General features: G+C 39.1%; 1 protein-coding gene across 1 annotated transcript in view; it reads right to left on the minus strand.

Moving 5' to 3' along the window:
• NECAB1 (N-terminal EF-hand calcium binding protein 1) overlaps window positions 1–26,999 on the minus strand; it is a 187,207-nt gene that overhangs the window by 106,697 nt on the left and 53,511 nt on the right. Inside the window, exon 4 of the mRNA XM_080802579.1 lies at window positions 4,564–4,589. Within this exon, the coding sequence (XP_080658705.1) occupies window positions 4,564–4,589 (26 nt within the window). The remainder of the gene's footprint in view (window positions 1–4,563; window positions 4,590–26,999) is intronic.

Genomic DNA, 26,999 nt, shown 5'->3' on the forward strand with positions numbered 1-26,999 from the left:
TTACCCTTCAGGCCTCTGTACTCTGGCTCCATTCTCTTATCTAACCGACTATTTGTTAAGTTCAGGGTCTGAGGCTGACCAAAAGAGCCAGCACAGCTCTGGCCTTCCAGAGAAAGGGCCCAGGACCCCTGAACACACCTCATTCTCAAGATGTAATCTTCCTCTGTGGCCTGGGCTCAGAGCTTCACTTCCCATGTGCCCCAATGGGTCAGGAGTGAAGATGGAGACACTCCCTCAGGGTGACATCTATCCTTTCAACTCCGTATCTACGGAGTACAGATAAAATGCTGTCCAGTGTCCCCAAAGAATCCATTATATGTGGAATTCCTTTTACATCTTTTGCTTGTAGGGAACTTTTTCTTAAAGAGTACAGTATGATTTGCTATAGTATCAAAAGACAAAATTGAAAGAGCTACATAGTTCTGTCTGGGGATAAAAAAAACAAAAACAAAAACCAGAACCCCAAACTCCCATCCTCCAAGAACTAGAATGATTTCCTGGAGGAATCTACTTTTATTGAAACCTGCGTGTGAGTTCCATAGGCAAGAGCAAAGCTGAATTGTATAGCACATATGGAAATGTGTGGCAATGAAGTCTCATCTGTTTAAGTGAAGAATCTTTAAAAGGTAAGAGTTTGAACATTGTTTTATAAGAGAATAAAGCACAATTTATAAGCAGACATATTTGACAAGCTGACTGTCAGAAAGCAAAGTATTTCATGGAAATTCAATGCAACATCTTCACTAATAATATGCTCACCAAAGGTTAGTTTCTCCCTTCCTTGCTCTACCTAACTGGTGGCGTTGTCACATCACCAAGTTTTGTCTTGTTTTCTTAGTCTGCATCTTAATCCTCCAGGTGATTGTGTTTTCAGGTTTGGCCTAAGAATTTCAAGTCAGAACCAGAGCCCCATACCTTTCACCAAGGCCGCACTGGGAACTGAGCTCACAAAGCAGTCTCATGAGTTCAGAATCCTATAGTTATGTACCTTGCTATAGCTTCCCAAGCAGTGTACTAGATCAGGAGGAAAATACTGAAATGACAGAGAATGGAGAAGTGGGGAGTGTCATGCAAAATGTTTTACAGCTCTTTTTTGGTGATTTTTTTTTTTTTAAGTAGGCTCCACAGCCAGCATGGAGCCCACTGCAGGGTTAGAGCTCACAACCCTGAGATTAAGTCCCGAGCTGAGATTAAGAGTCAGATGTTTAATGGACTGGGCCACCCAGGCGCCCCTCTTTTTTGATCATTTTATAAATGTGCCAGGAAGCCACAGCTCTACTAGTCTGGAAGAGGAATAGTGACTTCTGATTTTCCAGCATTCGACCTGGCCAGCACGGGTACCTCTCAGCACTGCCCAGGGGTCACACTGAGGTCATTCGGGCAGCCTCTATCCTTCAGCCCTGGGTAGGGTCAGGAAAGTAATAATTTTACTCCTGATAGATTTTAGATCACAGCTGAAGACGGAATGAACAGAAAACCAAAGACTCGAAGCTAGAGTTCAAACACAAATACCTAGTTGTAACTGAGTTATGTATTGACTGGTAAGATATGGCCTAAAGCTACTATTTGGGCAGGCCTCCCCAATTATGGGAAGAGTGAAGCACGTGCAATGGCTCAGCACTGCTGGTGGGCGTGCAGACTGACAAATATTTGACCAAGTCATTATACCTCTAGGCATCTACCATATAGAACTACTCATACAAGAGTACGAAGATAATACAAATGAGGATGTTTACTTCAGTGCTCTTTGTCCAAGGGAAACGTTGAAAAAAACCCTGAAAATCCACAAAAGGGGATGTGACTGAAAAAACTGAAGGTAAATGCAGCACATTAGCAACCTTTGTAATAAAATGAACAGTGTGCAGCCATACTGATCATACAGCATGATCTCACTGTTGGAAAAATTATCTATCAAGGCATATATATCAATGTCAGCTTATGAATAAAAATATCTGGAAGGCGATGCTACAAGCAGCAGAGATTAGGGAAAAAGCAGGGAGGGGAAAAAGGAGACTGACATTCCATCTTAAATGCCCATGTAATTCCATACTATTAAATCTTAAAAACTAAGTATTATTTTCATAACTAAAACAAATCAATACTTTATAGTTTTTCATTTCTATGTCCATCATTTAGTAAATGAACAAACTAAGTAAAAGCAACAGAATGAAACTTTTAGATACCTGGACCTTTTAACTGCTTCTTTGAAAGAGCACATGAAATCTGCTTTCCATACTGATCTAAGTGCCATCCCTCCCATGCACAAGGGGGAATTTGTGTGGGGTGTGAGTCAACAGATTTTACTCACTTGCACTGAAGCATTTGGTTTTGATTAGACTCCAACTTAAATATTTACTTTGTATTTACAAAATAACAAGACATGAAACTAAACTCTGGAAATTAAAATGCATGTTCTTGAACAGAGAGGGGGAGGATTATAACACATGATTGGGAGTACAATCACTGGATTTAAAAATACAGAGCAATTTGGTTGCATTAAACCCCCATATACTAGGGGTGCCTGGGTCAGTTGGTTAAGCATCCGACTTTTGATTTTGGCTCTGGTCATGATCTCAGACTCTTGAAACCAAGCCCCACGTCAGGCTTTGGCTGGGAGTGGAGGCTGCTGGGAATTCTCTCTCTGTCCCTGTCCCTGTCCCTGTCCCTTTGCTCCACCCCCCTCCCCAAACTTGCATGCATGCTCTCTCTTAAAAAACAAAAACAAAAACAAAACCCATATCCTAGTCCCCTAATTATGGGGAAAATCACTGTCATAGCTTTTTCCACTAAATGCACAGTAGGTTCCTAATCTAGTTCTGTTATTATAGAAGGCAAATTGAACATTTTTTTTTTTTTTTTTGCAGAGGATTCAGTGAAGATACAGGATCATACTAAGAGAGGATAATGTAATATGTGCATCTTAATGACAATACATAAACAACATAGCAAACTTAGTGGCAAAAAGAAGAGTCACTAAATGTTTTATGCTAAAATCCCTTATTCTCATGAGACATGTCTACATAGGCAAATTTGAATAGAAAACAAAAAGAATGATCTGGATAATTTGAGGAAATCATTACTTTGGCCTGCCCCATCTAGACACTTGAGGCAAATGGATCTCCTAACCTCACAAAATTATCAAGATAATCTTCTCAGTTCTCCACTTCATCTCCCCACTTCCCTGAGAGAGACCATCTACACACGAATGACAATGGATCACAACTTGTCCTTTACAGTGATTGATACTCTATAGAGAGCCTGGTGGCCATGGTTCCCACGGGCCCTTTGGTCCACTTAACACAGTTTAATACCCGTGTGTGGATGGGTCATGGTTGGATTATGTGTAAAACATGTCAGGATTTTCCCTGGTTTTCTTTACTAGTGTTTCATAGTTAACAAAATCATGAACTGCTTTGGTATCAGATACCTTGCTTCTGCATAAACAACTTGCTTTTCAGTTGGATTCTTCCAACTGAAGAGAGACACTATGGAGAGACAGAGAGAGACACTATGATGGAAGAGAAAACTGTTTTTACGACCATTGGAAAACTGGAAAGCTTGTGCTGATTATCATCTGTGTTGTTCAGAGTTATTTTCTTGAAACCTTGTCTTCTGATATTTTGTCTTGACATAACCTCACCCGGTGTTGCTCTACCATTTAATGAAATGGAAGATAATCACTCTTGAATATTGTAAAATGGGCTTTGTGATGATTTTGCAAACTTAAAATTGTAGGAATTGTAAGATGTTCAGGAAGCTCTCATGACTTCAATTACGAGTTCAGAGAATCATATCTGTAAAATTATTTTTAAAAAACCTAGACAATAAAATTAAACTTGGACAAGGTGTTATCTTATATAATTACCTTAAAACACAAAACTTAAAGCTTCCCAGTGTTCGGAGAAAAATAGCTCTTTCACACTGAATAGTCTCACAATGCTTCATAATTTTCTCATAAAAAATCAATCTCAGAAATATTGGCCTTTTCCACATTCCTAGCCTTTGACTTTTGTTTCCAGTCATGAGGATGAAGAAAATAAATGAAGACACTATAAGTCAGGAATCTATAGAAGTTCCTCTCTCCAGCAAAACTTGTTTTGCAAGTGAAATTTAACATTCCAGAACTGTTTAGGGAGATATGGAACAAAGTTGTTTTTATATGTCAAGGGGGTCAATTTAAAAAAAAAAAAACAGTAGTAAAGAGGCAATATAATTGCATAGAATAGTGAAGTTGTATTAAACACCGATGTAAAAATATATTCAAACTAGTGAAGAATTTCCTATTGTTAAACTAATTGTACCAAGTGCAATTTGTACCAAGTTCTTCTCCATGAACAAATTAATGAGCCCCAACTCTTTCTCCAGTGAAATACGCGCTTGAGAAAAACTCATAGATGAAGATAAATCCCTTGAGATCTCAATTATCTTTTACCATATTCTAATCCAAATCTAGGACATTAATTTCAGGATATGTAGAAATTTAAATAAGATGGTATTCTTTTTCATCTTAAAGCAAGTAGTGAGTTTGATGCCCACTCCTCCCCACAAAATACCACAACTTACCACATAGTTCTTCTGTGTCAAGATTGCTGAAAAGAAAAGAAAGAAAATTGTTACTTTGTAATATTTAAGTTTTAATATACTTAAATACAGTCATTCCCCCAATCTATATAACTATATTAATAGATGATATGTAGTTATGGTATTTCTCTTATAAATTCTACATTGCTTAAATAATTATTAACAATGATTACATCAGGGAGCCTGGGTGGCTTAGTCTAGGGTTAAAGTCTCTGCCTTCAGCTCAGGTCATGATCCCAGGGTCCTGGGATCAAGGCCCGCACTGGGCTCTCTGCTCAATGGTGAGCCTGCTTCCTCCTCTCTCTCTGCCTGCCTCTCTGCCTATTTGTGATCTCTGTCTATCAAATAAATAAATAAAATATTTAAAAAAACAAACAATGATTACATCCGATTCTACCTTTGAGCAAATAATTTCTGGGGTTTGTGTTTCCCCCAGTATCATGCTGGGAAATACTGCCTAATTGGGAAGAACAGAGACTCTGGAGCCAGAATGCCTGAGTTCAAATCTTGACTCTACCATTTACCACCCATGTGACCATGACTTCCTTACATCCTAGGGCTCAGTTCCTCAACAACAAGAGGGGATAGTAGGTTCTGTTTCATAGGAATGCAATAGGATGTAAATGGGTTAATAATACACACAAAGCAGTTAAAAGAGTAACTGGCACAAAATAAGCCCTTAATACATGTTAGCTATCTGGATTCCTGACTGGTTAGAACTGCTGGAACTTCCATATCTAAACTCAACCTACGTGGTAAGTTTGACTCCATGCCGTTTTGGAATGATCTCGGACACATAACAAAGAGTCACATGTCTTTTTGCATTATATTTACATGTAAATTGTATTTACATGTAAATAATAGTTACCTCTTAGTCTTATGAAGACAAATATAGCATAGCAGATGAAATATTAGCAGATATAATTCATTCCTATTAGAATAATGTCTTGACCATGGCAGGCATGGCATAGGAATTCAAGAATGGTCCAGAATTGACAATACATCAATCTAAGATACATTGTAACTTGGAGAAAATTCCTACTTAACACCAGATGGGAATTTAATAAAATTCAAATATTCACTCCTAATTATAAAAAGTTTAAATGAAATTGGAATAAAAGTCTCTGAAAGATGATAAAGACTTACTAAAGTCAACTGCAAACATCACTTAACTGAAAATCTTGGGCTTTAATTCAGCTGCCGCTGGTGAAAATCCAGTGTAAATGAAGGTCATAATCCAGTCCTCCTCTATGTGGCAGGCAGGGCTGCTGGGCTGGAGGGTTACTCGTGGGATCATTCCAAACCCTGGGTCTTTTAACCAGTTCCATCCCTAGTTATACTAATTTTAAATTCAGGATTTTATCCTCAGACACTGAATATTTGATCTTGTATAAAGGATATCTCCTCACTTAAGCAGGTCTTTCTGTAAAGTAGCATTTGCCATCAGGCAGAAGATGTAAAGCCTTCTGCAGTAGTTTCGGTGTGGGTTTCTGTTCAGTCATTCATTCATTTTTCCCCACAGGCATTCATTGTTATGTGCCGGACACTGTTCTAACCACCACAGATCAATGAGACTGCAAAGATACTGAGAGGAGTATGGCTGATCACTTGGCTCTAGCAGCTGGATTTAGAGGTAGACTTCTACAGTAAATAATTAGAATGTGATCAAATAGTTACTATGGGGGAAGTGGCTCATTGCAAGATTATCAGGGGCTATAGAGGATGAAATTTTGAGGCTGAATCTCAAGGTTTGAGTAGGAGTAGAAAAGGCAGACAAAGGAAGAACATTCTAGTTAGAAGAAACACTATTTGCAATAAAAACTGTGAACACGAGTAGTTCCTTCGGGTGGAACACAGATCATCAATGAAGAAATGGAACAAAACAATGAAAAGCCTCATGTGATCATCTAAAAAGTTTCTATGTTCTCTTGTCAACTTGGAGTCACAGAGGATTTTAAAAGCGAATGACATCATCTGATTTATACTTCAGGAAGGTCACTAACAGATGGGTTGAGGTGAGACCAAAAGAGGATGAAAAGAGGCCTAGAGAGCAGTTTGGACATTATTTCTATAGTCTGGGCCAATTGATCCCAGATTGAAGTATACAACCCAAAGGGTGTGCAAGGCCATCCAATGGGGGCACGAAGTAGTACGTGGACATCAGACACACACACACCTTTAAAACTTTATTTTGAAATAATTCCAACCTACCAAAAAAAAAGGGGCCCTTCACCCAACCATTCCCCCAGTTGTCAGCATTTTATTTTGCTTATCACATTCTTTCTCTGTATATGTTTCTTCAACTCATTTGATTGTACATTGGAGATAATGATATTCTTTACCCCTAAAGGCTTCAGGGTGTCGTTTCTACAAATAAATATGTTCTCTTATGTACAAGTGAAGGGATTAATATTGATTTGATGCCATTATTAAATCCAGCAGTTCTTAAATATCTGTATTTATATTTAAGTTTACACTTTTTTTGTGTGTAATTTTACAGTATGTAAGTATTAATACAGTGGTGCCTACATAGAATATGATTTCCAAGTCTTTATATATTAAAATTTCTAGCCAAAAAGCATTGCCTAATATGGGAGCTTGATCAGAAGTGTAGGACGGATAGGCAGTGACAGGGAGAGAGCAAAAAGAATACACAGAAGGGAAGGGTTTTAAGGTAAAACCATCAAAGCTTGGAATCTTATTGGATTCAGAATTAGACCACTTAGACACTTTTAGTATCATTTCAAGCATTTTGGTCATTAATACTTATATGTCATTTCCTAACCTCAGTGTTTCCATAGAACTTCAGACTTGGAAAAAGACATTAAGGGTCAATCTGTTTTTGTATTTTCCTCAGAATGGTTCACAGGTTCGTAATGAGATTTTTTTTAATTTAAAAGGAATAAATAGTCAATCAATTATGGAAACTGAATTACATGGAATATATCATAAAACTACTGAATTACATGGAATATATCATAAAACATAGTTCAGAGTAATTTGCATGACATTAGTTCTACTTGTTCCTCAATAAAATGCTATGTTCTTAAAGTACTTTAAGTGATCCCCTCAAACATTCCTTTATTTAGCTGTTTCTGTGCTGTGTTGTTTGTTCTTTTTATAGTAGACTTACATGGGTGAATTCTATAGGACTGATTTCTTTTGAGATAGCTCCACCCTGTAGTAACACAGGGTTATAAAGGAATATTAAGCCATAGATAAGCCTACAGTATATCTGAGAGTGTGTGATATTGTTCTGCTTCTTTTCATGTTTATAGTAAGAAAACCTATAATCTTTTAGCTATGCCATTAAAAAAAAAATGGAAAGAATAAATCCTAGTCACATTGTAAACATCTTTACTGAAACAGAAGCAGAGGGGTGTTACTACCAGAACGCATTCTCAGCTAGAATCCAAGGAGGGGTAAAGAACAAAGACATTCACTGCCGCCTGACTGACAATTGTGAGGGGAGGAAAATGGAAACAAACTAAGTGTTCATTAGCTGAATAACTAAGCAAATTGCATATCATTATATAATCATTAAAATGTATCTAAAGATTTGTCAATTGCTCGGAAAAAAGCTTATGTTTAAAAGGTTAAAATGTGAACCCAGATATAAATTGTATATATAGAATCAAAAAATGCATATGTTAAGAACTTGGCAAAAAAATTAAGTAACAATACCAGTAACAGGTCACACTGCTTCTGGATGCTAGGACTTTGGGTGGGTTTGCTTTTGCCTTCTTTACAGTTTTCCAAATCTTTGGTTTCTCTTATTACAAGGTTTCATTTATAACGGGAAAAGCAAACTCTGATTATAAATAGAAAATTGGGAAAAGGTGAAGCATAAAAGGTAAGTTTCACATTATTTAACTTATGAATCTATTTGGTATAAATTACAATATATCTGTCAGTTTGGACTTGCCTCTCAATTTTGTAAGAAAACACCATTCAGTCACTCTCAGTGTAACACAGACACAACATATACTGAACACCATTCATTTACAAGTCTCAGGGGCAGCTGAAGTTGTTTTGACTGGATTCTTCTACTGTTGGGCACTGTATGTTCTGAAGAACTAAACAGCTCTCCTGAGAAGTATGTTTACTGTCAAGAAAATAGATTTGGGAGTGCAGACTGATTTCTACTTTGGAATTCAGAATCTTTCTAATATAACCTTTTATATGCCAGCCCTCAATTCCAGGGTCCACCTCTAAACAATTTTACCTTCATGTGAACATTCTTAGTTATCTCTGAAGTATTTTTCAATGGATTTAGCTGTGTCTGCTGTATAAATAAGAGCAAAGGATTAGGACTTTCACACTGAAAAACCACCATTCTCAACCTCTTTGCTTCTGATTATATTCGAGATTTTTAGTTTCTTCTTCAAAATTAATACACTGTGGATCTAAGCAGAAACCTTTACATTCTAAGTCCTACTTCACATTTTACTGTCTTCTAGTTCATCACCGATTAGTCTGAATATTACCAGTGCAAACAGGTTTTTTTCTTCAGTTGGCAAAACAGATTGCAACACACCACAAGCTCCCTAATAACCTGAAGGAGTTAATTTTGGCTTACAAAGATGTTTACTTCTAGACAGTATCTGAGGCAAGGAGAATGTGACTCAGTGAGCAACACGCTTAATTACTCCCTGATGGGAGCCCTGTAGCAATGCCCACATTGGTTTATTGGCAGACTAGCAGGCTAGTTAAGAAACAAATATGCTCAGCCACTGTAGTGTTCATTTAAAAAAAATATTATTATGATCTTCCAATTCACTAAGAATCATTTGAGCAGAATGTCTTTCCATCATCGTCAGAGCAAATGTATTCAGCTAGTTCTGACACACCAAACAAAACAACACTAATGAAAATCAACAGAAGCAATATTGGGAGATCAGAAGAATGATAAAGGCTCTGACCTTACAGATATGTTGGAATAGTTTTTAACTCCATGAAGTAAAGCTGTAACTGGTCATAAAGAGTCTGGTCATATAAGTGTCTGCCCCTCTGGTGGAGGTGGGATAAGGCCCATACCTCTAGAATGGTATAGGTCCCTTCTGATGGAACAGATGCTCTAGATACAAACTAAGCTGAGGTGAGCTCTCTCAGCTGAGAGCCCTCCATCTAAAGGACTACAGTGACAGAATGGTGGCCAAAGGGATTCCAGGAACAGGTTCTATTCAGCTGCTCCCACAGGCAGGGGCAAGTTACTTTAGTCACCAGATCCCTGACCCAAGAGGCAGCATGAATGCAGGTCCCTGCTTGTAGAGGAATGGCAATACCACACAGGTTATCAAACAGGGGCTTAGACTGTGCAATGAGCCAAGAAAACCAGAACCAAGATAGAAATGGAGATTGCTCCTTTTAAACATTAATATTTTTTTCCAGTATAAAATGATTACCATCATCAAGTTAACCAATGCATCCATTGCCTCACATGATTACCGTTTCTTTTTAGGATGGTTCTTATAATCAAGACAAATACTCAGTTGTTAGAATCAAAGCAATATGTATGGCCAAGCTATCAACATGGTGTGACAGGACATTGAGTAAACACTGGTAAGACCTCTGTAAATCCCTTCTGCTGAAGGCCAAAATCATTCCTAGAACCATTCCATTTCATCTGTAATTACAGGTGAAATGGTCCTAAGTATATGGGAGATGGGGGCTCTGGAGTATTGTAGGAGGCAGCATTTGGAAAGCAGCTGGCTTGAAGTGCAGGCTCAGAGTCTACCGTGATCAGAACACACTGCATTTGGGTGTCCTATATAGGAGGAATTTATAGGAGATACCACAATCAATAATCTGACCCTCGATAATACTGGGACCGATTAAGGTCAGACTATTCTGGAAACTCTGAAAGAGCATGGTGTGCCAACAGCTTGCTGTTAGACTACTAGCCTCCAGAAGATTTCTGTTTTTTAAGGATACCCAGTCTGTGGTTTGTCACAGCAGTCCTAGGAAGCTAATACATGCTTTACCATGTGCTGTGGTAGATTCCAAAGTCATACATGCAAAATAACACCACCCTTTCATTTCTGTGTCATTTTCTTAGCCCTTGAGCACTTAGTGAACTATAGAGCTGGTTCAAAAGTTGGCAGTTACAATATTAAATTAGATGAACTAAAGTTTGGGAATTCGAAATGAAAGCTTATGGTACCCTAAAGAGTCAAATATGGGGAAAAATAAAAATAATGAATTTTTTTAAATGAAGAATTCAAAGTTAAATAGCAGCAACATATCTGGAGTACTTGGCATATGCAGGTACAATGTTGAGAGCTTTACCTGGGGTAGCTCACTTCCTGCAACTCTGATTTCATGATTCCCCATTATACAAGGAGGGGACTAGGCCTTAAGGGAGGTTCCGTAACTTATCTGAGGTCACACATCTAATGAGTGGCAGGACCAAGATTCAAACCCAGGTGCATTTAACTCAAGAATGTTCTTAACCACTAGATATAGGAATCCTGGACTCAATAATAAATATTTGGAGTCATCAGCACATGGGGGCACTCAAAGCCATAAGAATAGCAACCTACATAGTGTTTGTAGTTTGTGGGAGGAGCCATGGACAAACCTTCATTTGGACTCTACAGTCTAAAGCACCATGTCATCACACCTGCCAAAGCAGAGGATAGTGATCTCTCCCATTGGCTTTTCCTCTTCTGAACTCTCAAGTCACATGAGGGCAGGTACTTATTCCTACTTACTGTATAACAAATATTAAAAAGAAGAACAGACACAAGGCAGGGACCTGATTAATACTTTTTGAACTGAATCCTAAAGATGACCATCTTCTAAGAGCCCAGTAGAGAATCTCAATTTGTGATGGGAAAAAAAAGAACCTGTGAATATATTTAACCCACTGATGAAAGAAACTGAAGACACAAATAAGAGCAAGATCGTCTGTGCTCATGAATTGAAAGAATATTAGTGTGTCCACACTATCCAAAGCAATCTACGGATTCAAGGCAATCCCTATCAAAATTCCAGTGGCATTTTTTAGAAATAGGAAGAATAATTCTAAAATGTGTATATGACCACAAAAGACCCCAAATAGCCAAAGCCATCTTGAGAAGAACAAAGCTGGAGGAATCATGATCTCTGATCTCAAATTATATATATATTACAAGTCTATAATAAAATAGTGTTATTGGCATAAAAACATGTACCAATAGAACAGATTAAAGAGTCCAGAAATAAACCCATGAATATACACAATTTATGTCAAAGGTGCCAAGGATACACAATGGGGAAAAGAGAGTCTCTTTACTAAATGGTGAGCAGAAAACTGGACAGCCACATGCAAAGAATGAAACCGGGCCCCCGCCTTATGTTGCATACAAAAATGAACTCAAACTGATGAGACGTAAATTTAAGGCTTAAATTTAAAATGGAAATTAAAGACTTAAATTTAAGAGCTTCAACGATAAAAGTCCTTGAAAAAAACAAAGTTCCTGGTCACTGGTCTTGACTTTATTTGGATTTGACACTAAAAGGCAACAAAAGCAAAAATAAACAAGTGGGACTTATCAAACTAAAAAGCTTTTTCACAGCAAAACAAAACAAAACCAAAAAACCATTAACAAAATGAAAAGACACGCTATGGAATGAGAGAAAATATTTGTTATTTGCATATCTGATAAGCAGTTAATACAAAAATATATAAAAAACTGACACAACTCACTAGCCAAAAAACCTAATTGAAAAAATGCCAGAGACTTTTATAGACATTCTTCAGAAGACAAATGGCCAACAGGTGCATGACAACGTGCTCAACATCACTAGTCATCAAGGAAATGGAAATCAAATCCACACTGAGCTATCCCCTCACACCTATCAGAATGGCTATCATCAAAAAGATAATAAATAACAGGTGTTGGTGAGGGTACAGAGAAGAGAGAAGGTTCATGCGCTCTTCTGGGAATGCAAACTGGCAGAGCACTATGGGAAACAGTATGGAGGAACCTCAGAAAACTAGCAATCCCACTTCTGGGTATTTATATGAAGAAAACAAAAACACTAACTCAAGAAGACATCCGTGCACTGCAGCATTATTTACAATAGCCAAGACATGGAAACAACCTAAGTGCCTATAGATGAATGAATGGATAAGGAAGTTGTGAGACATACATATGACTATTATTCAAACACGAAAAAGGGAATCCTGACATTTGGAAAGACACAGATGGACCTTGAAGGCATTACAGTATGCAAAATAAATAAGGCAGAGAAAGATATACCATATACCATAAAATACCATATACCACATAAAAATATATACCACATAAAAAAATACCATATACCACATACTGAAAAGGAGCCTAAATAGGGTGGGCAGGAGATAAAAAATCTGGGGTCTCAGAAATCAAGAAGAGAGTTGTAAGAGCTCCCTAGACTGAAGAAAGACAAAACAAGGAATGAAGAAGAACCAGTATAGTTCACATCTAATGTCTTTGGCCACTTTTGAGCAATAGTTTCAGTCCTTCCTGAAATATGGGGGCCTAGGAAATGCAGGCAGAACATAAACCTGATTCTTTGAAAAAACGGGACACAAAAGCAAGAAATAAGGCAGAACTAAGAAGATAGAGTGAAAGGAGTTCAAATGAAAAGAGAATGTTATGCTCCCCAGGCTGGAACCAATAGGCAGAGAAGAAAGAGGTGGTAACAGGTGGAGAGAGGCCAAGCAGAGGCAGGGAGAAGGAATCTGAAATACAGGTGTAATCCTGACGAGGGGGAAGCATATTTCTTTGTCCAAGCCTAAAATTAAAACAAACAAAAAAAGACATCTAATTGGTTCATACCCATGACTGTTTTCTAGTTTTTTAGAGGTTTCTAAATCTGGCTGAACATCTGAACCACCTGGAGAATTTTTTTTAATGGAGATTTTCAGGCATAACGCTTAGAGATTATGCTTTAAAAATTCAAGATGGGGGCGCCTGGGTGGCTCAGTGGGTTAAAGCCTCTGTCTTCGGCTCAGATCATGATCCCAGGGTCCTGGGATCGAGCCCCACATCAGGCTCTCTGCTCAGCAGGGAGCCTGCTTCCTCCTCTCTCTCTCTCTCTCTCTCTCTCTCTCTCTGCCTGCCTCTGCCTACTTGTGATCTCTGTCAAATAAATAAAAAAAAAATCTTTAAAAAAAATTCAGATGTGGCTCAAGAAGCTCTTCTTTAAAAAGTTGCCAAGGTGGTTTCAGAAAGCAGCCTTTACCAAAAGTAAAGGTCTTAAACCAAAGTATTTCTTAGAAAGCAAACAGTATCTGCTGCACGGTGAAGGGTCCCTTAAATGTATTACAGTTACACACACCATATTAATAGCATATATGCAACAATCCTATCAACATAATATCCTCTGTTACTTACTTCTCTGGCCCTCCAGAAGTCTAAGTTCCATTTAGCAGCAGACGGAACCCGCTTATACAAAAAGTCAGACTCCAAATAAAAATTGCATATTCGACCTTGCTCTCTTGTAAGACACACACAACGCCTAGTGGAGAAGGCTGACTTGAGTGAAAATTCTCCGGAGTCATGTTCCCATCCCTTTGCCTCCCTCCTCTCAGAACAAACTATCCACGCAGTTTCAGTGTCTCAGCGGCTGCCACGAAGGCTTCCTTGTACCTCTAGTCCTGTCTTCTCCCTCAAACATGAGTCCGGCTTCCGTGGCCACCTTGGCGGCTCTTCCGGTTGGCCGGCTGGCGGCATTGATACAGCTGAGTGTGCACAGGGATCACGTGGTGCACCCGGGAAACACAGGCTTTGGAGCCCTGGGCCCAGAGATTCTCTGTTAGGAGGAGGGGCCCGAGATTTTGCATTTCTCTCAAGCTTCCAGGTGATGGTTCCAGGACGACAGCTAATGGAACCGGCACGCAGCTTCTTTCTCTTGATCTGCTTTTGACCGAAGAGCCTACCCTCAGGAGCCACAAGCACCTCCTGTCCCCTGACACCAGCCCTGCCCCTCTCGCCCTAACCTGTTCGGGGCACGTGCAGTTGAGCCTTCCCCTAATTAACTTCAGGCATTTGTGAATGGGGGGCTTCGGCACCTACCATTCGCAGCTTCAAACAGGATGTTAAGTTTTCTCCAAGGCTCTGATTTTGACCAGCTATCGGTACACAAATAATGTTAACAATTCCATCTTGAGTGTGAGGTCAGGTATAAAAGTTGCACACGGGGAAGAGTATAATGGATCTATGTTTTACAGACATTCTTTTGCCAAGGTATAGCACATGTAGGGAAAAAACTTCACTCTGTCCTTCCGGTTGTATCCCTGGAAGGAAATACTGGAGCGGAGGCTCAGGGAAACATACTACAAATTTACCAGACACTGTTTTCATCAGCCCGAGATTTATAACTGCCGAAGCGTGACATAACCACAAGCAGCGGCTGTGGTTTATGACACTCTTAACTGTTAGGGGACGTTGAGCTCAAACTGGTTGACTGACGTCCATATCTTCCAGAACTAAAAAGCCGTCCCACCACGGCGCATGTCCTCAGGGGAAATGAAGATGTGACTTGACTCCCTGCCCTTCCAGTTCCCTTTTCTGTTTTGTCTCACTGCTCCCTCTCTGTTGCTTAATGTCAGGCCCCCTCCCCTGCTGCCCCCATCAGAGCTCCCAGAATCTGCTGGGGAGTTCTTCCCTTTTCTTTTTCTCTCTTGTTATTCCTTCCCCGTCCTGCTATGTCTCAGACCAATTAGTTCTGACACTGAAAAAATTCGTTTTTCTAATGCGGTAGACATCTCTTGCTTGTTCTGCTCATCCCTTCCATTCTTCTGTACCATCATCCCCTATCTCTGGGGAACCTGTCCTCAGCTATATGTTTCTGACGGAGCTGTTGATCGTAGTATCCCAATTCCCCCCTACCTCAACCCAATCCACTAGGCCACGTGCATGTGCATGAAAATACTCTTCTCTCCCCTTGGCTGTGATGAATGGCCCCAAAGTGTAAGTGGGGCCGTTTATAGCACTGCTTTGGGATCTTCCATATGGTCTCTTAAGAGAAGAGCTCCCTCTTACCTCCAGAGGGACTAAGATAATATGATAGAGCCTCACACTACCTCAAGCCACTCACTCTACTCTCCACGTGGCAGAATCTTATCTGTTGTAGAACGGACTGGGGCAATCCTGACAGAGAAACAACTGGAGAGAGGGGTAGGAGAAGGCATGGGACAGCATGAATGAATACATAAGAATAATGACCCCAAGTCCCTAAAATTTCTGGGTAAGCTTTACACCAAGAGTCTCCACTCCCTAGTCATGGAATCAACGAATTCTCTCTTTCTCCCTCTTCCTCTTTCTTAATCTGCTTTGACTTTAGTTTCTGTCACGTGTGGCAGAAAAAAAGACTGAGAATTCATAACTAATGACAGCACCTCTTTTCTACCAAGGAGAAAATTAATCTTCCCCTCACAAGGGACGTTAAAATTTGGGACTTTTGCTGGCTCAGCTGCGTCTGCTCCTGAGTGGTGGTAAGCCCTTCCCTTCCTCCTTTCACCTCAGCGTTGTTTCTTATCCAGCTCCTTCTCCACCTGGAACTCCCTCAGGAGCCTCACAAACATTCTCCAGAGTAGTGTTTCTCAAACTCTCTGTGGGGAAGGGTGAGATTTTTAAATTTCCATTTTCTGCCAGAGTGATAGTTATATAAAAAACCATAAAAATGAATGACTAGTTCATGCACTTGGATATTGTAGCAAATATCGAGCTGCTATCAAACTTTCTAGATACTGTCAGGTTTTCTCCTTATCTCAGGTGGACAAGCAACAATTTGTAGCCACTGTCAGTCTGTGGACGACACTTTGAGAAGTGCCAATACAGAGAGCTGCTATTGTGTGACTATTTTTAACGCCTGTTTTAGTTTTCAGAATTTTTTTTCTTTTTTTTTTTTAAAGATTTATTTGTTTATTTGAGAGAGAGAGAGAGCATAGGAGCAAGAAGAGGGGCAGAGGGAGAAGGAATCCTCAGGTAGACTCCTCACTGAGTGTGGAGCCCGATGTGGGACTTGGTCCCAGGACCCTGAGACCATGACCTGAGAGGAAACCAAGAATCGGCCGCTTAACCGACTGAGACACCCAGGGGCCCCCAGAATTTATTTTTAAGAAACATGTGTTATATGGGAAACATCAGCACAATGTGGAATAAAAACTGGAATCTGGTCTGGTTCTGTCATGAATAAGTTAGGTCTCTATTGTTTAATCTCTTAAAATAATTGAATTTTAGAAAAGCCCGATTTTAACTTAAAATAGTTTATGATTCTACATTTTAAAGGGTATCCAAATAATGTCAATCAAGTATTAAACATTAATACTCCCCCATCTCCTTATGTATTACTTAATAAAATGTCTAGATAAAGAATTCTGTTTTGCATCATGTATAATGGCTTCATGAATAAGGGGGTTTACAAGATGGAAAAATTGAAGAGTTAAGTTTCAGAAAACACCTACAGATTTTTCTAAGTATACAAAAAGCATCAGAAAACTGTCTTAATTTAAGAAAGTTTGATATGACTAGGAATGTCTAAATCTTTTCAAAAGATGAAAAAAACTAAGAAACATAAAGGCTACTTTGAAGAGTAGAAAAAATGATGCATTTGGGGCATGTTTACGCCTTTCTTTTTATATGATAAAAAATTGTTATGCATAACTCTGAATCTGGTGTGCCGCCGAAAATGCTTGATCCTTCTTCCTAGTTTCTAAAATTCAATCTTGTTGGCTTATTTTAAACATCACTTTGCCTCTCAGAATTCAATCTTTGCCATCAGGCAAACAATATAAGAAAGACCAGTAGAAACATTCAGAAAATTGTTCAATCTAGCAGAGAAAAATAGCTTTAGGAGTAAGAAATGAATTCTTACTTTTTTTCTTCTTCTTAAATTCAGTATTGTGTTTTCACAAAATTCATTTAAGTGCCTTGTATGTATACGAGGGGAAAATATATTCTTCTGGGATTTATATATGTTTTTGGAAAGGACAGAAGTTTCAAAAAGCAAGCACTATATTAAGTTAAAAAATGCAAAATGTTCATTGTAAGTGAAAGAGGAAAGAAATTATTGGGTGACACCAAGATACATGGAATCTATTCCAACTTTCTTATGTACTGTCATCAAGTTTCTGATGTTCTAAATTTTTTTTAAAGATTTATGTATTTTAGAGAGAAAGAGTGAGAGCAAGCAGGGGGATGGGCAGGGAAAGAAGGAGAGAATCCCAAGCAGGCTCCCTGCTGAACACAGAGACTGATACTAGGCTTGACCCCAAGACCCTGAGATCATGACCTGAACCCAAATCAAGAGACAAATGTTTAACAGACTGAGCCACCCAGACACCTCAATTGATGGTCTAAATTTTTTTTTTTTTTTTTAAGATTTTATTTATTTATTTGACAGATCACAAGTAGGCAAAGAGGCAGGTAGAGAGAGAGAGAGGAGGAAGCAGGCTCTCCGCTGAGCAGAGAGCCTGATGTGGGGCTCGATCCCAGGACCCTGAGATCATGACCCGAGCTGAAGGCAGAGACTTTAATCCACTGAGCCACCCAGGTGCCCCTGATGGTCTAAATTTTATACGTGAGTTGCGGGAGGAGAAGTAAGGAGAATACTTTGTAACAACATTTTGGGCTTTGCATACATTTCCTATCTCCAATATTCACTGGGATCCATTCTATTCAACTTATCAATTTATCCAGTCAAAACATTCCCAAAGAAAAACCATTTAAATTCAAACATAAACAAATAAAAAAGTGTACATACATATGCTGAGCAATATATTCCTTCAATGGCCCATCTCCCTTCAGGACCAATACATGAAACTACCTTATTGTTTTGCCTCACAAAATGCCTAATTTTACTAAGATTTCCAAAACTCATTTTTGCAAGCTTATTTCAAATATCGTGCCATCAAAAGCTTCATCTTTATCATCATGCATACGGTGTATTGGTCTGAGCGGATAATAATATGACATGGCATAGTATTCAAAAGGCAAAACAGCACCTCCAGTGACAATTCTGTTTCCCTCCTATCTCATCCCTACCCACACAGTTCACTTCTAATAGACGCATCTATTATTTCCAGTCTCGTGTGTATCCCAATGATATTCTCATATAGCCTAACAAATTCATGCATATATATTTTCTTTTTTTAATCAAAAAGTAGCATGCTGCACAGGCCATTTTATATGTCACTCAAATTACTTGGCAATATATTTTAGACACCCTTTCTTATCCATATATGGTGGTATCTCAATCTTTAGTAGCCACATACTTTTCTACCAAATGAAAGTGCCATAATTTATGAATAGAGCTCCCATTCAATGAGTACAACTGTTAGAACAGCTACCTCCAAACTAACTGAGAGGTCATTTCTTTAGAAAGAAGTGCCAAGTCAGTGTGTTCATCTCTGACTACAGCTCTGCGATCCATTGCTATCAGGTGATGTCCTGTTCTCAACATACCAGTCTCATGCTTCACACCTGGGTTTGAATCTTACTGTGAGGGTATCCCATAGTGGGCGAGAATCAGGAGATCTGAGTTTGTGTCTGGCTCCACCATTTACTAGATGTATGACCTTAGGCAAGTTACTCACATTTCTAGGCTAGAATTCCTTCGTGCATAATTAGGAATAATAATTATTATTCCTTTCTCAAAGAATTACTCATGAAGACTGGATAACCTAGTATATGCAATGCATTTAGCTCAGAGCCTGGCACATCATTAGTGCCCCCAAAGTTGTAGTTCTCATTCCAAGGGACATTTAGATAACTATGCTTCAGCAGACCAAAGGGGTAAGAGGTTCTTAGTCCTTTGCCATGTGACAGCATTTCCTTTACCATTAACCATAGGACACTGATTACCTTTTATTAGGAGAAGATGGCCTAGGCAATCCTACTTCCAAGTTATGATGTATATTATAGCAAGAGAAAGAGAATAAATGTACAAGATGCTTTTTAGTCTTTTATCTTGCCCTATGTCAAGGAAATTTTGCATGCTTGCTTCTTTGCCAGAAGCTCAAATGAGGGAGGGAGAGTGGAACTGTATGTTCTCACTGCCAGTCACATTGGATTACTTTGAGGGAGAGAAGTTCCAGTTAACACAGCCTGCCTTGTGGATGAACCTCTCTTTGACTGTCCCTCCTGAGATCAGAGATAAGACATTGAGGGGAATGTCTTCAATTTTCCTTGGACACAGAACCAGTTCCCACAGAGACCTCATCATCACAGACTCTGAGGAGCCAGCAGGGGTAACATCTGATTGTTACTGAATGTTAATAAAGGAATTTGTAGAAGTCGCTTTGGACTGATGATGAACTGAGTACTCAGAATACTTGGGCTTTCCATTGTAGTCTTATAGAAGAAATCTATTAATCATATGAGACCTGGAAGGGAGAAAAAAAGATTATCTCTAATGTTTAATAAAAAATTCTCCCAGGGCGCCTGGGTGGCTCAGTTGGTTGAGCGGCTGCCTTCGGCTCAGGTCATGATCCCGGACTTCCAGGATCGAGTCCCGCATCGGGCTCCCAGCTCTTTGGGGAGTCTGCTTCTCCCTCTGATCTTCTCTCTCATGCTCTCTCTCACTCATTCTCTCTCAAATAAATAAATAAAAAAAAATTTAAAAAAAAATTCTCCCATAAAGCCCAAGGCTTAACTCCTCTCACACCACCCTTATGCTAGTAGGCACGTTCCTACCTCCATAACTCCATTCCTTCTCTCCCCTGGACCTGGAAAGACCCCTTCCTTCCTTCCTCTCAGATTGTCATGTTGAGCCCCTTCAGTGCCATGTGTGTCCCATTTTCTTCATGATGCTGTTTCTGACCATGCCAACACTTCTTTATTTCTACTCTCCTGAACCCTCAGCTGTGATTTCTAGCCTTTTCTGCAAAACTGACCCCAATGCGGATCTGATTAAAGCCATGAGTCTTCTCTATCCATTTACCCACCTGAAAACTGCATATATACGCAAACACAAAGACCAAAGTGGTGGTTTCTCTCCATATCAACCAATTTGGTACAGCCTTGTATTGTTATTTAGCTGACAAACATAATATATATGTTATCTTCCTTCTATACTGGTAAACTCCTGAGCTCTTAATTAGTGTCATTCTTGGTGTTCTAGAAATAGCTCTTAAATTGAGGGGCCTCCCAGGAGCTAGGGGTGCACTAGTAAAAGTAACAGTTCATCATGCAGATTCCCAACATCTCCTGCTCATTAGAATCACCCAGAAAGATTTTAAAATACTAATGCCAAGCCCCAGCCCCTAGAGTTCTTACTTAATTGGTCTTAGGTATAGTCTTGGCCTAGTGATCTTTTAAAAACTCTCAAGAAATTCCAATAAGCAGGCAAAATTGAGAACTACTGGTGTGTAGTAATAGTGAAATTTCTTCAGTCAGACTTATGGAGTTTGAACTGAATTCTCATACTTTCATTACTAGTGACCTAGCCATTATTTTCAGGTTGTTTTCTTCATGTTTTTGTGCTATAGCTCAGCTGTGTCAGATGATCCTGTTTCTGGGTGTGGCACTAGAAGCAACAAAGAAAGTCTCAATGGAAATATTCAGTGAAAGAAAGTTGGCTAGGTTTTACTACTACCTTTGTAGTAATGCGGTCTCTCTGATTCAGCATCCTTGACTTGATGCTACCATCAAATGCACCTGACCAAGTGTAATCACACAGCACTCTGCCACATTCCTTTTTTAAGCATTTTCTTGTGGGAGATTGGCTTCCGAGAGGGCAATTTTCTTGGGAACACTTTGTGAAATAATCATCCATATAACTATATTTTTCTCAGGTTCAAATAGTACTATCTGTATTTTAGGATTACTGCAAATTTGAAAAGTTAAGAAATAATCTATTAAACATATGCTTATCATTAGAAAAAACGGTGAGCTTTAATTGGATGAATACTAGTTTCCTTTTTTTTTTAATCAGCGGTTTTAAATTTTTATCGTATTTTTTTAAGTAGGCTCCATGCACAAAATGGGGTTTGAACTCACAATTCAGAGATCAAGAGACCCATGTTCTACCAATCGAGCCAGACAGGCACCCTGAATACTAGTTTCCTAATGTCTTTCTACAAGGATGAAACTCAGAAGATAAAATGGAGTACGGATTTAAATTTGTATCCCTTCCCCAAAAAAGCTAAAAAACAAATACTCTAAGAAGTACCAGTGAGGGGGCGCCTGGGTGGCTCAGTGGATTAAAGCCTCTGCCTTCAGCTCAGGTCATGATCCCAGGGTTCTGGGATTGAGCCCTGCATAGCGTTCTCTGCTCAGCGGGGAGCCTGCCTCCCCCCACCCCCGCCTGCCTCTCTGCCTACTTGTGATCTCTGTCTGTCAAATAAATAAATAAAATCTTAAAAAAAAAAAGTACCAGTGAGTTTCTGTAGGCAAATTAATCAATCTGTAGTCAAGTTGGGGATGTGTGGGGAAACACTTTATGACAAGAAAATTCAAACTTAAAAAAAGAAAAGAAAATCAAAACTGTGAAGACACAAAGTTCCAGTTTGATTCCCCGATCCACCCATTACAAGTTGCGTGGCCTCAGGTAAGTTACCAAACTTTTCACTGCCATGAGAGATGATGATAATTTAAAAGAAAGTAACAGCGTAAAATGTTTAGAACAGTGCTTGGTATGAAGTAGGTATGTGGCAGATGTTAGCTTGCACTCTTCCTGACATACTTTCATATATGATAAAATAAAATATTTGCCCACAATGAGGGAGCAGGTAGGGTATCAGATCTTTACTGATGCATTTCTCCACAAACATCCCCTCCTCCTGCAAGGAAACTAGGAACAACAAAGTATATTAATTCGTTTTAACTTATTTTAGTGAAAGTGACACTGAATCCTGTGTACTGGGGAGGTAAAGAAATAAAAACAATTAAAAACCAAATGGGAATTTAATGATTTCAATGGAAATAAAGAGATCTGAACCTCACTAACAACATATACAAAAAGTACTCAAATCCTAGAGCTCCTGTTCCCTCATGGCAGGGGTCTATTGGCAGAGCTGCCCAATAGAACCACAAAAATTGTGATTTTTACGGTGTTACATATCTATCAGCTCTCCATATACATGACAAACAATCTTTACACGATTCTTCCTCTTCTCTCCACGGCTCACTTATCTGTTCCAGTCCACCAGTAACCAGGCCTCCGTGACATTACACTGGATCCCTTTAAGCCTTAATCTTTCTCTACTAATTTTACTGATTCTTCACACGACATGCTTTGGTGAAATATGCTGCTTTGTGAGCAGAGCCATTTTCCTTTTTAAAAATTTTATTTAATTTTTTTTTCCCAGTATTCCAGAATTCATTGTTTATGCACCACACCCAGTGCTCCATGCAATACATGCCCTCCTTAATACCCACCACCAGGCTCACCCAGCCCCTTATCACCCTCCCCTCCAAAACCATTTTCATTTATTGAAATCAATATCAAGGAGCATTACTATTAGAGAAGAGATCTTTTCCCTTCCAGAGCAACATCAGTCATATTGAGTTAGTTCTGCATTCAAGAAAAGAAGCCTTAAAGTCAAATAAGTAACTAAACTGTCTTTTCCTATCCCACCTTATTTACCTTTTTTAAAATCTCTCTAATTTCTCCTTTCTGCCTCTCCATTTTTGATCTTCCTCTTTTTGTTTCTTCCTGACAGCCAGAAGAGGAAATTCAAATGATTTGGCGTTAATTGAGGACTGTTCTTCTTGATAGGTTATACTCTTTCCTCTTATAATTTTTGGCAGATTAAATTAATTCTAGACCATAGTCCATTCTAGTCCCTTCTCGTCTGGCTTTGGAGAGTTCCAGTACAAAAGAAAATAATTTTATTACAAAAATGTATATTATACATTTTTATATATGTATATGTATATATATGTATATGTAATATGTATATATTATACATACAATGATCAAGTGTGGTTGTTTTGTTAATAGTTTTATTTAAAATACCATAAAAATTTTAAATAAAATCTCATTTTTAATCTTCTGTCATAAAAATAACTTCGAGAAATAGTCTAAATCATTCTATGATTTTAAACTATAGAAGGTACCTGGGTAGTCCAACTGGTTAAGTGCCCAGCTCTCGATTTTGGCTTAGGTCATGATCTCAGGGTCGTGAGAACAAGCCCTGCATTGAGCTCTGTGCTGAGCATGGAGCCTACTTGAGATTCTCTTTCCCTCTCCTTCTGCCCCTCTCCCTCCACCCCCAAAATAAATAAACTATACTCATTTTTAGTCTGGACAGTTTGACATAAAGTAAGCACTCAATAAATAACTGTAGAATAAACAGGTAAGTAGAAAATAGCATCAACCGAAAAAAAAATTCTTGATTTTTTGATTGATGCATTCTCATTATCAAAGGTACTTAAAGCTAAATTTTCTGTCTTAAATCTTTTGCTATAAAAGAGTGAAGACCAGCCGTAGCTTGTTTCTTTCAATAAACAAACTATACAACATTTATTAAAGTATTTTTGAAGCTCCTAGAACACAGTTCTATCTAAACAGAAATCAAGCAACGTTCATAGATTAAATTTATTATGACATAATTACTGCAGTTTCCATTTTGATGACAAAAACATGTCTGTTTTCTCTTTGTGAAGCATCAAGAATAAGTAAAATGGGGGTGCCTGGGTGGCTCAGTGGGTTAAAGCCTCTGCCTTCGGCTCAGGTCGTGATCCCGGGGTCCTGGGATCGAACCCCGCACCCGGCTCTCTGCTCAGCGGGGAGCCTGTTCCCCCCCCCCCTGCCTGCCTCTCTGCCTACTTGTGATCTCTCTCTCTCAAATAAATAAATAAAATTTAAAAAAAATAAGTAAAATAATGACTCCTGCAATTTCAGTGTTAACCCAAAAGTTATTTTATTATAATAACAAATCCTCTAGGAAAGCATTAGATATTAGTGGCCAAAATGTGGTCAGCCATAGTGACAACATGGGTACCCAAAAGATACCTATGAAAATCTAAGTTGGCAACACTGGTGGAGTCCTTCTAGTTCTGAAAGGTTACCTTACGTAAGTGGCATTAAAATCAAACACAATCTTAGCTATGTTCAGTGTTACATTAGAGCTGGCACGAAAGTAACTAGCTATCGTTTTGTGATAATTAAGGATATGTCACTTTTTGTTCACTTAGCTCAGCTTTATCTCTGCTTCACAGAATTTAGGATGTACCAGGTGGCACTTCATTCTAGAAAACCCTGTGGTCTCCCAGCAACTCAAAGGAAGATAGAAGCATTACTTTGTTGGCTTTTAAAAATCAATCAGGGAAAGTCTACTTCAAAAATTAAGAACATAGATAACACTCAAATAAGAAAAACCACCATGCTGTTTGGAGCAAGAAAAGATTGCTCACTTTGGAAATTGTATTCTCTAACTTTTACCAGACTAGTGTCTTTTGATTTTGCATAAAGACAAAAAAAAAATTGCAAGTCTCAAAATAATCCAAAAAAAATCAAGTTAAGTGAAAGCAGTTATACTTCAGATGTTTTCTTAGTAACAAATGTCACTTGAAAATCGCCTAAGTTTTTACTCAAATAAATATACTTAAATATAAAAATATGTATGTAGCTCGTGGCTCATAAACAAATTTTTTTTCAATTAATGGAATTTATCATCTATTTGTACAAAGTACTACAGTCAATGGGAAATGAACCAGTGCTTGCTTTTAAGATTTTTTTTTTTGGAAGACCAAAGATAAACACCTGCAAAACTGAAAATATACTAATAAAATAGCATATTGGAAAGTACTAATTAACAACAGTCAAAATAAATATAAAAATACTATAATTATGCATTGTAGGTATTTTATTTTATTTTTTTTTTAAGATTTTATTTGTTTATTTGACAGACAGATCACAAGTAGGCAGAGAGGCAGGCAGGGAGAGAGGAGGAAGCAGGCTCCCTGCTGATCCTGGGGACCCTGGGATCATGACCTGAGCCGAAGGCAGTGGCTTTAACCCACTGAGCCACCCACGCACCCCCACAGTAGGTATTTTAAAAATATGAACCAAAGTCTCCTCATCTGCGTTTATGCCTACAACATCCGCTGTTATTTCCTTCTACTGACTAGTCACTATTGTCTTAGAGAAACAAAGACAGGCCAGGCCACAAACAAGAGAGGGGTGTGATTGTTAATTTAATGTGTCAACTTGGTTGGGTGACAGTGCTCAGAAATGAGGTCAAACATTTTTCTGGATGTTTCTGTGAAAGTAACATAGATTGTCCTTCATAATGTAGGTGGGCCTCACATAATCAGTTAAAGACCTGGGTAGAAAAAAAGACTGTTCTCTCTCCAGCAAAACAAAATTCTCTAGCAGATGGCTTTTGAACTTGAACTGCAATACTGGCCCTTCCAGGCTCTCTAGGCTGCCAGCCCACCTGCAGATTCTGGATGCTCTGGTCTCCAAAATTATATGTGCCAATTCCTTAAAATAAACCTCTTTCTACATAATTATAGATCTTATTGACAATCTGGAGAACCCTGACAAATACAAAGGGCCGGATTCTTGACTTTTGATTCAAGGAAGAAAAAAGATTTAGAAGAATACAATTCAGCAACAGCTAAGCCTCCCCATCCCCCACCTAGATACTAATTCCCTAGACTAGAAGAGGAAGAGACTAGGGAAAGGGAAAGTGAAGAGAACCAAAATTCACGTGTCATCTTCCCTGAGAAGGTCATTTATCCTGTCTTCCCTCAAGGCCAAGTCTGTGGGGGTGGAAACGGTAGTTATAGTAGTGTTTTGGTGGTAGAACCTTAAGGAACCTTGAAATCTGACAATAGGAGGCTTGTTGACTCATCTCCAGATAGAAAGACTGTGTTCCTCTCCTTTGGCATGACGGGAGCAGCAGATCTACCTGCGTGGGATGCCGGGGCAGGACCTGAGACAACTTGAGAAAACTGCCTGTGTAGAGACCAGTTTGGGAGCAAACCAGGGATCATCAGGATAGGTGGGCAGGGAGAGATGGACCAGGGAGCTGGGAGACAGGAAAAGGGCTGGGGACCAAGAACAGTAGAATCTGGTTAGAGAGATTCTGAACTGAACTCCTGACCAAAGATCAGGTGGGAAGGAAGACACCATGCCAGACTGATCCTGGAAAGTGAACACAGAGACAAACACGTGCCTCTCTTCTCTCACAGTTTTGCACCAGGTAAGGCCCCACCCTCCTACACCTCCCCCAGGAATGGAGGAGAATGACCTCACACAGACTGTGACTACATTTCCATCCCCCTCCGGCAGAATGGAGGCTGCAAATAGAAATTATGTTAACTTACCGGGGGGGGGAAAAAAGGTTACATATCCCATTTCCCACCCACCCAAGTTTCTGGTCTGTTAGGCCTGTAAGCCAGGAGACAGCACCGAAGAGAAAGAAGAAGCAGGCATGGATTCTGGAGACATGTGTTCTAGCCCAGGCTGACACAGGCATAATTTAGAGAAAT

This window comes from Martes martes (genome assembly GCF_963455335.1).
Source record: "Martes martes genome assembly, chromosome: 4".
NCBI classification, from domain to species: domain Eukaryota; kingdom Metazoa; phylum Chordata; class Mammalia; order Carnivora; family Mustelidae; genus Martes; species Martes martes.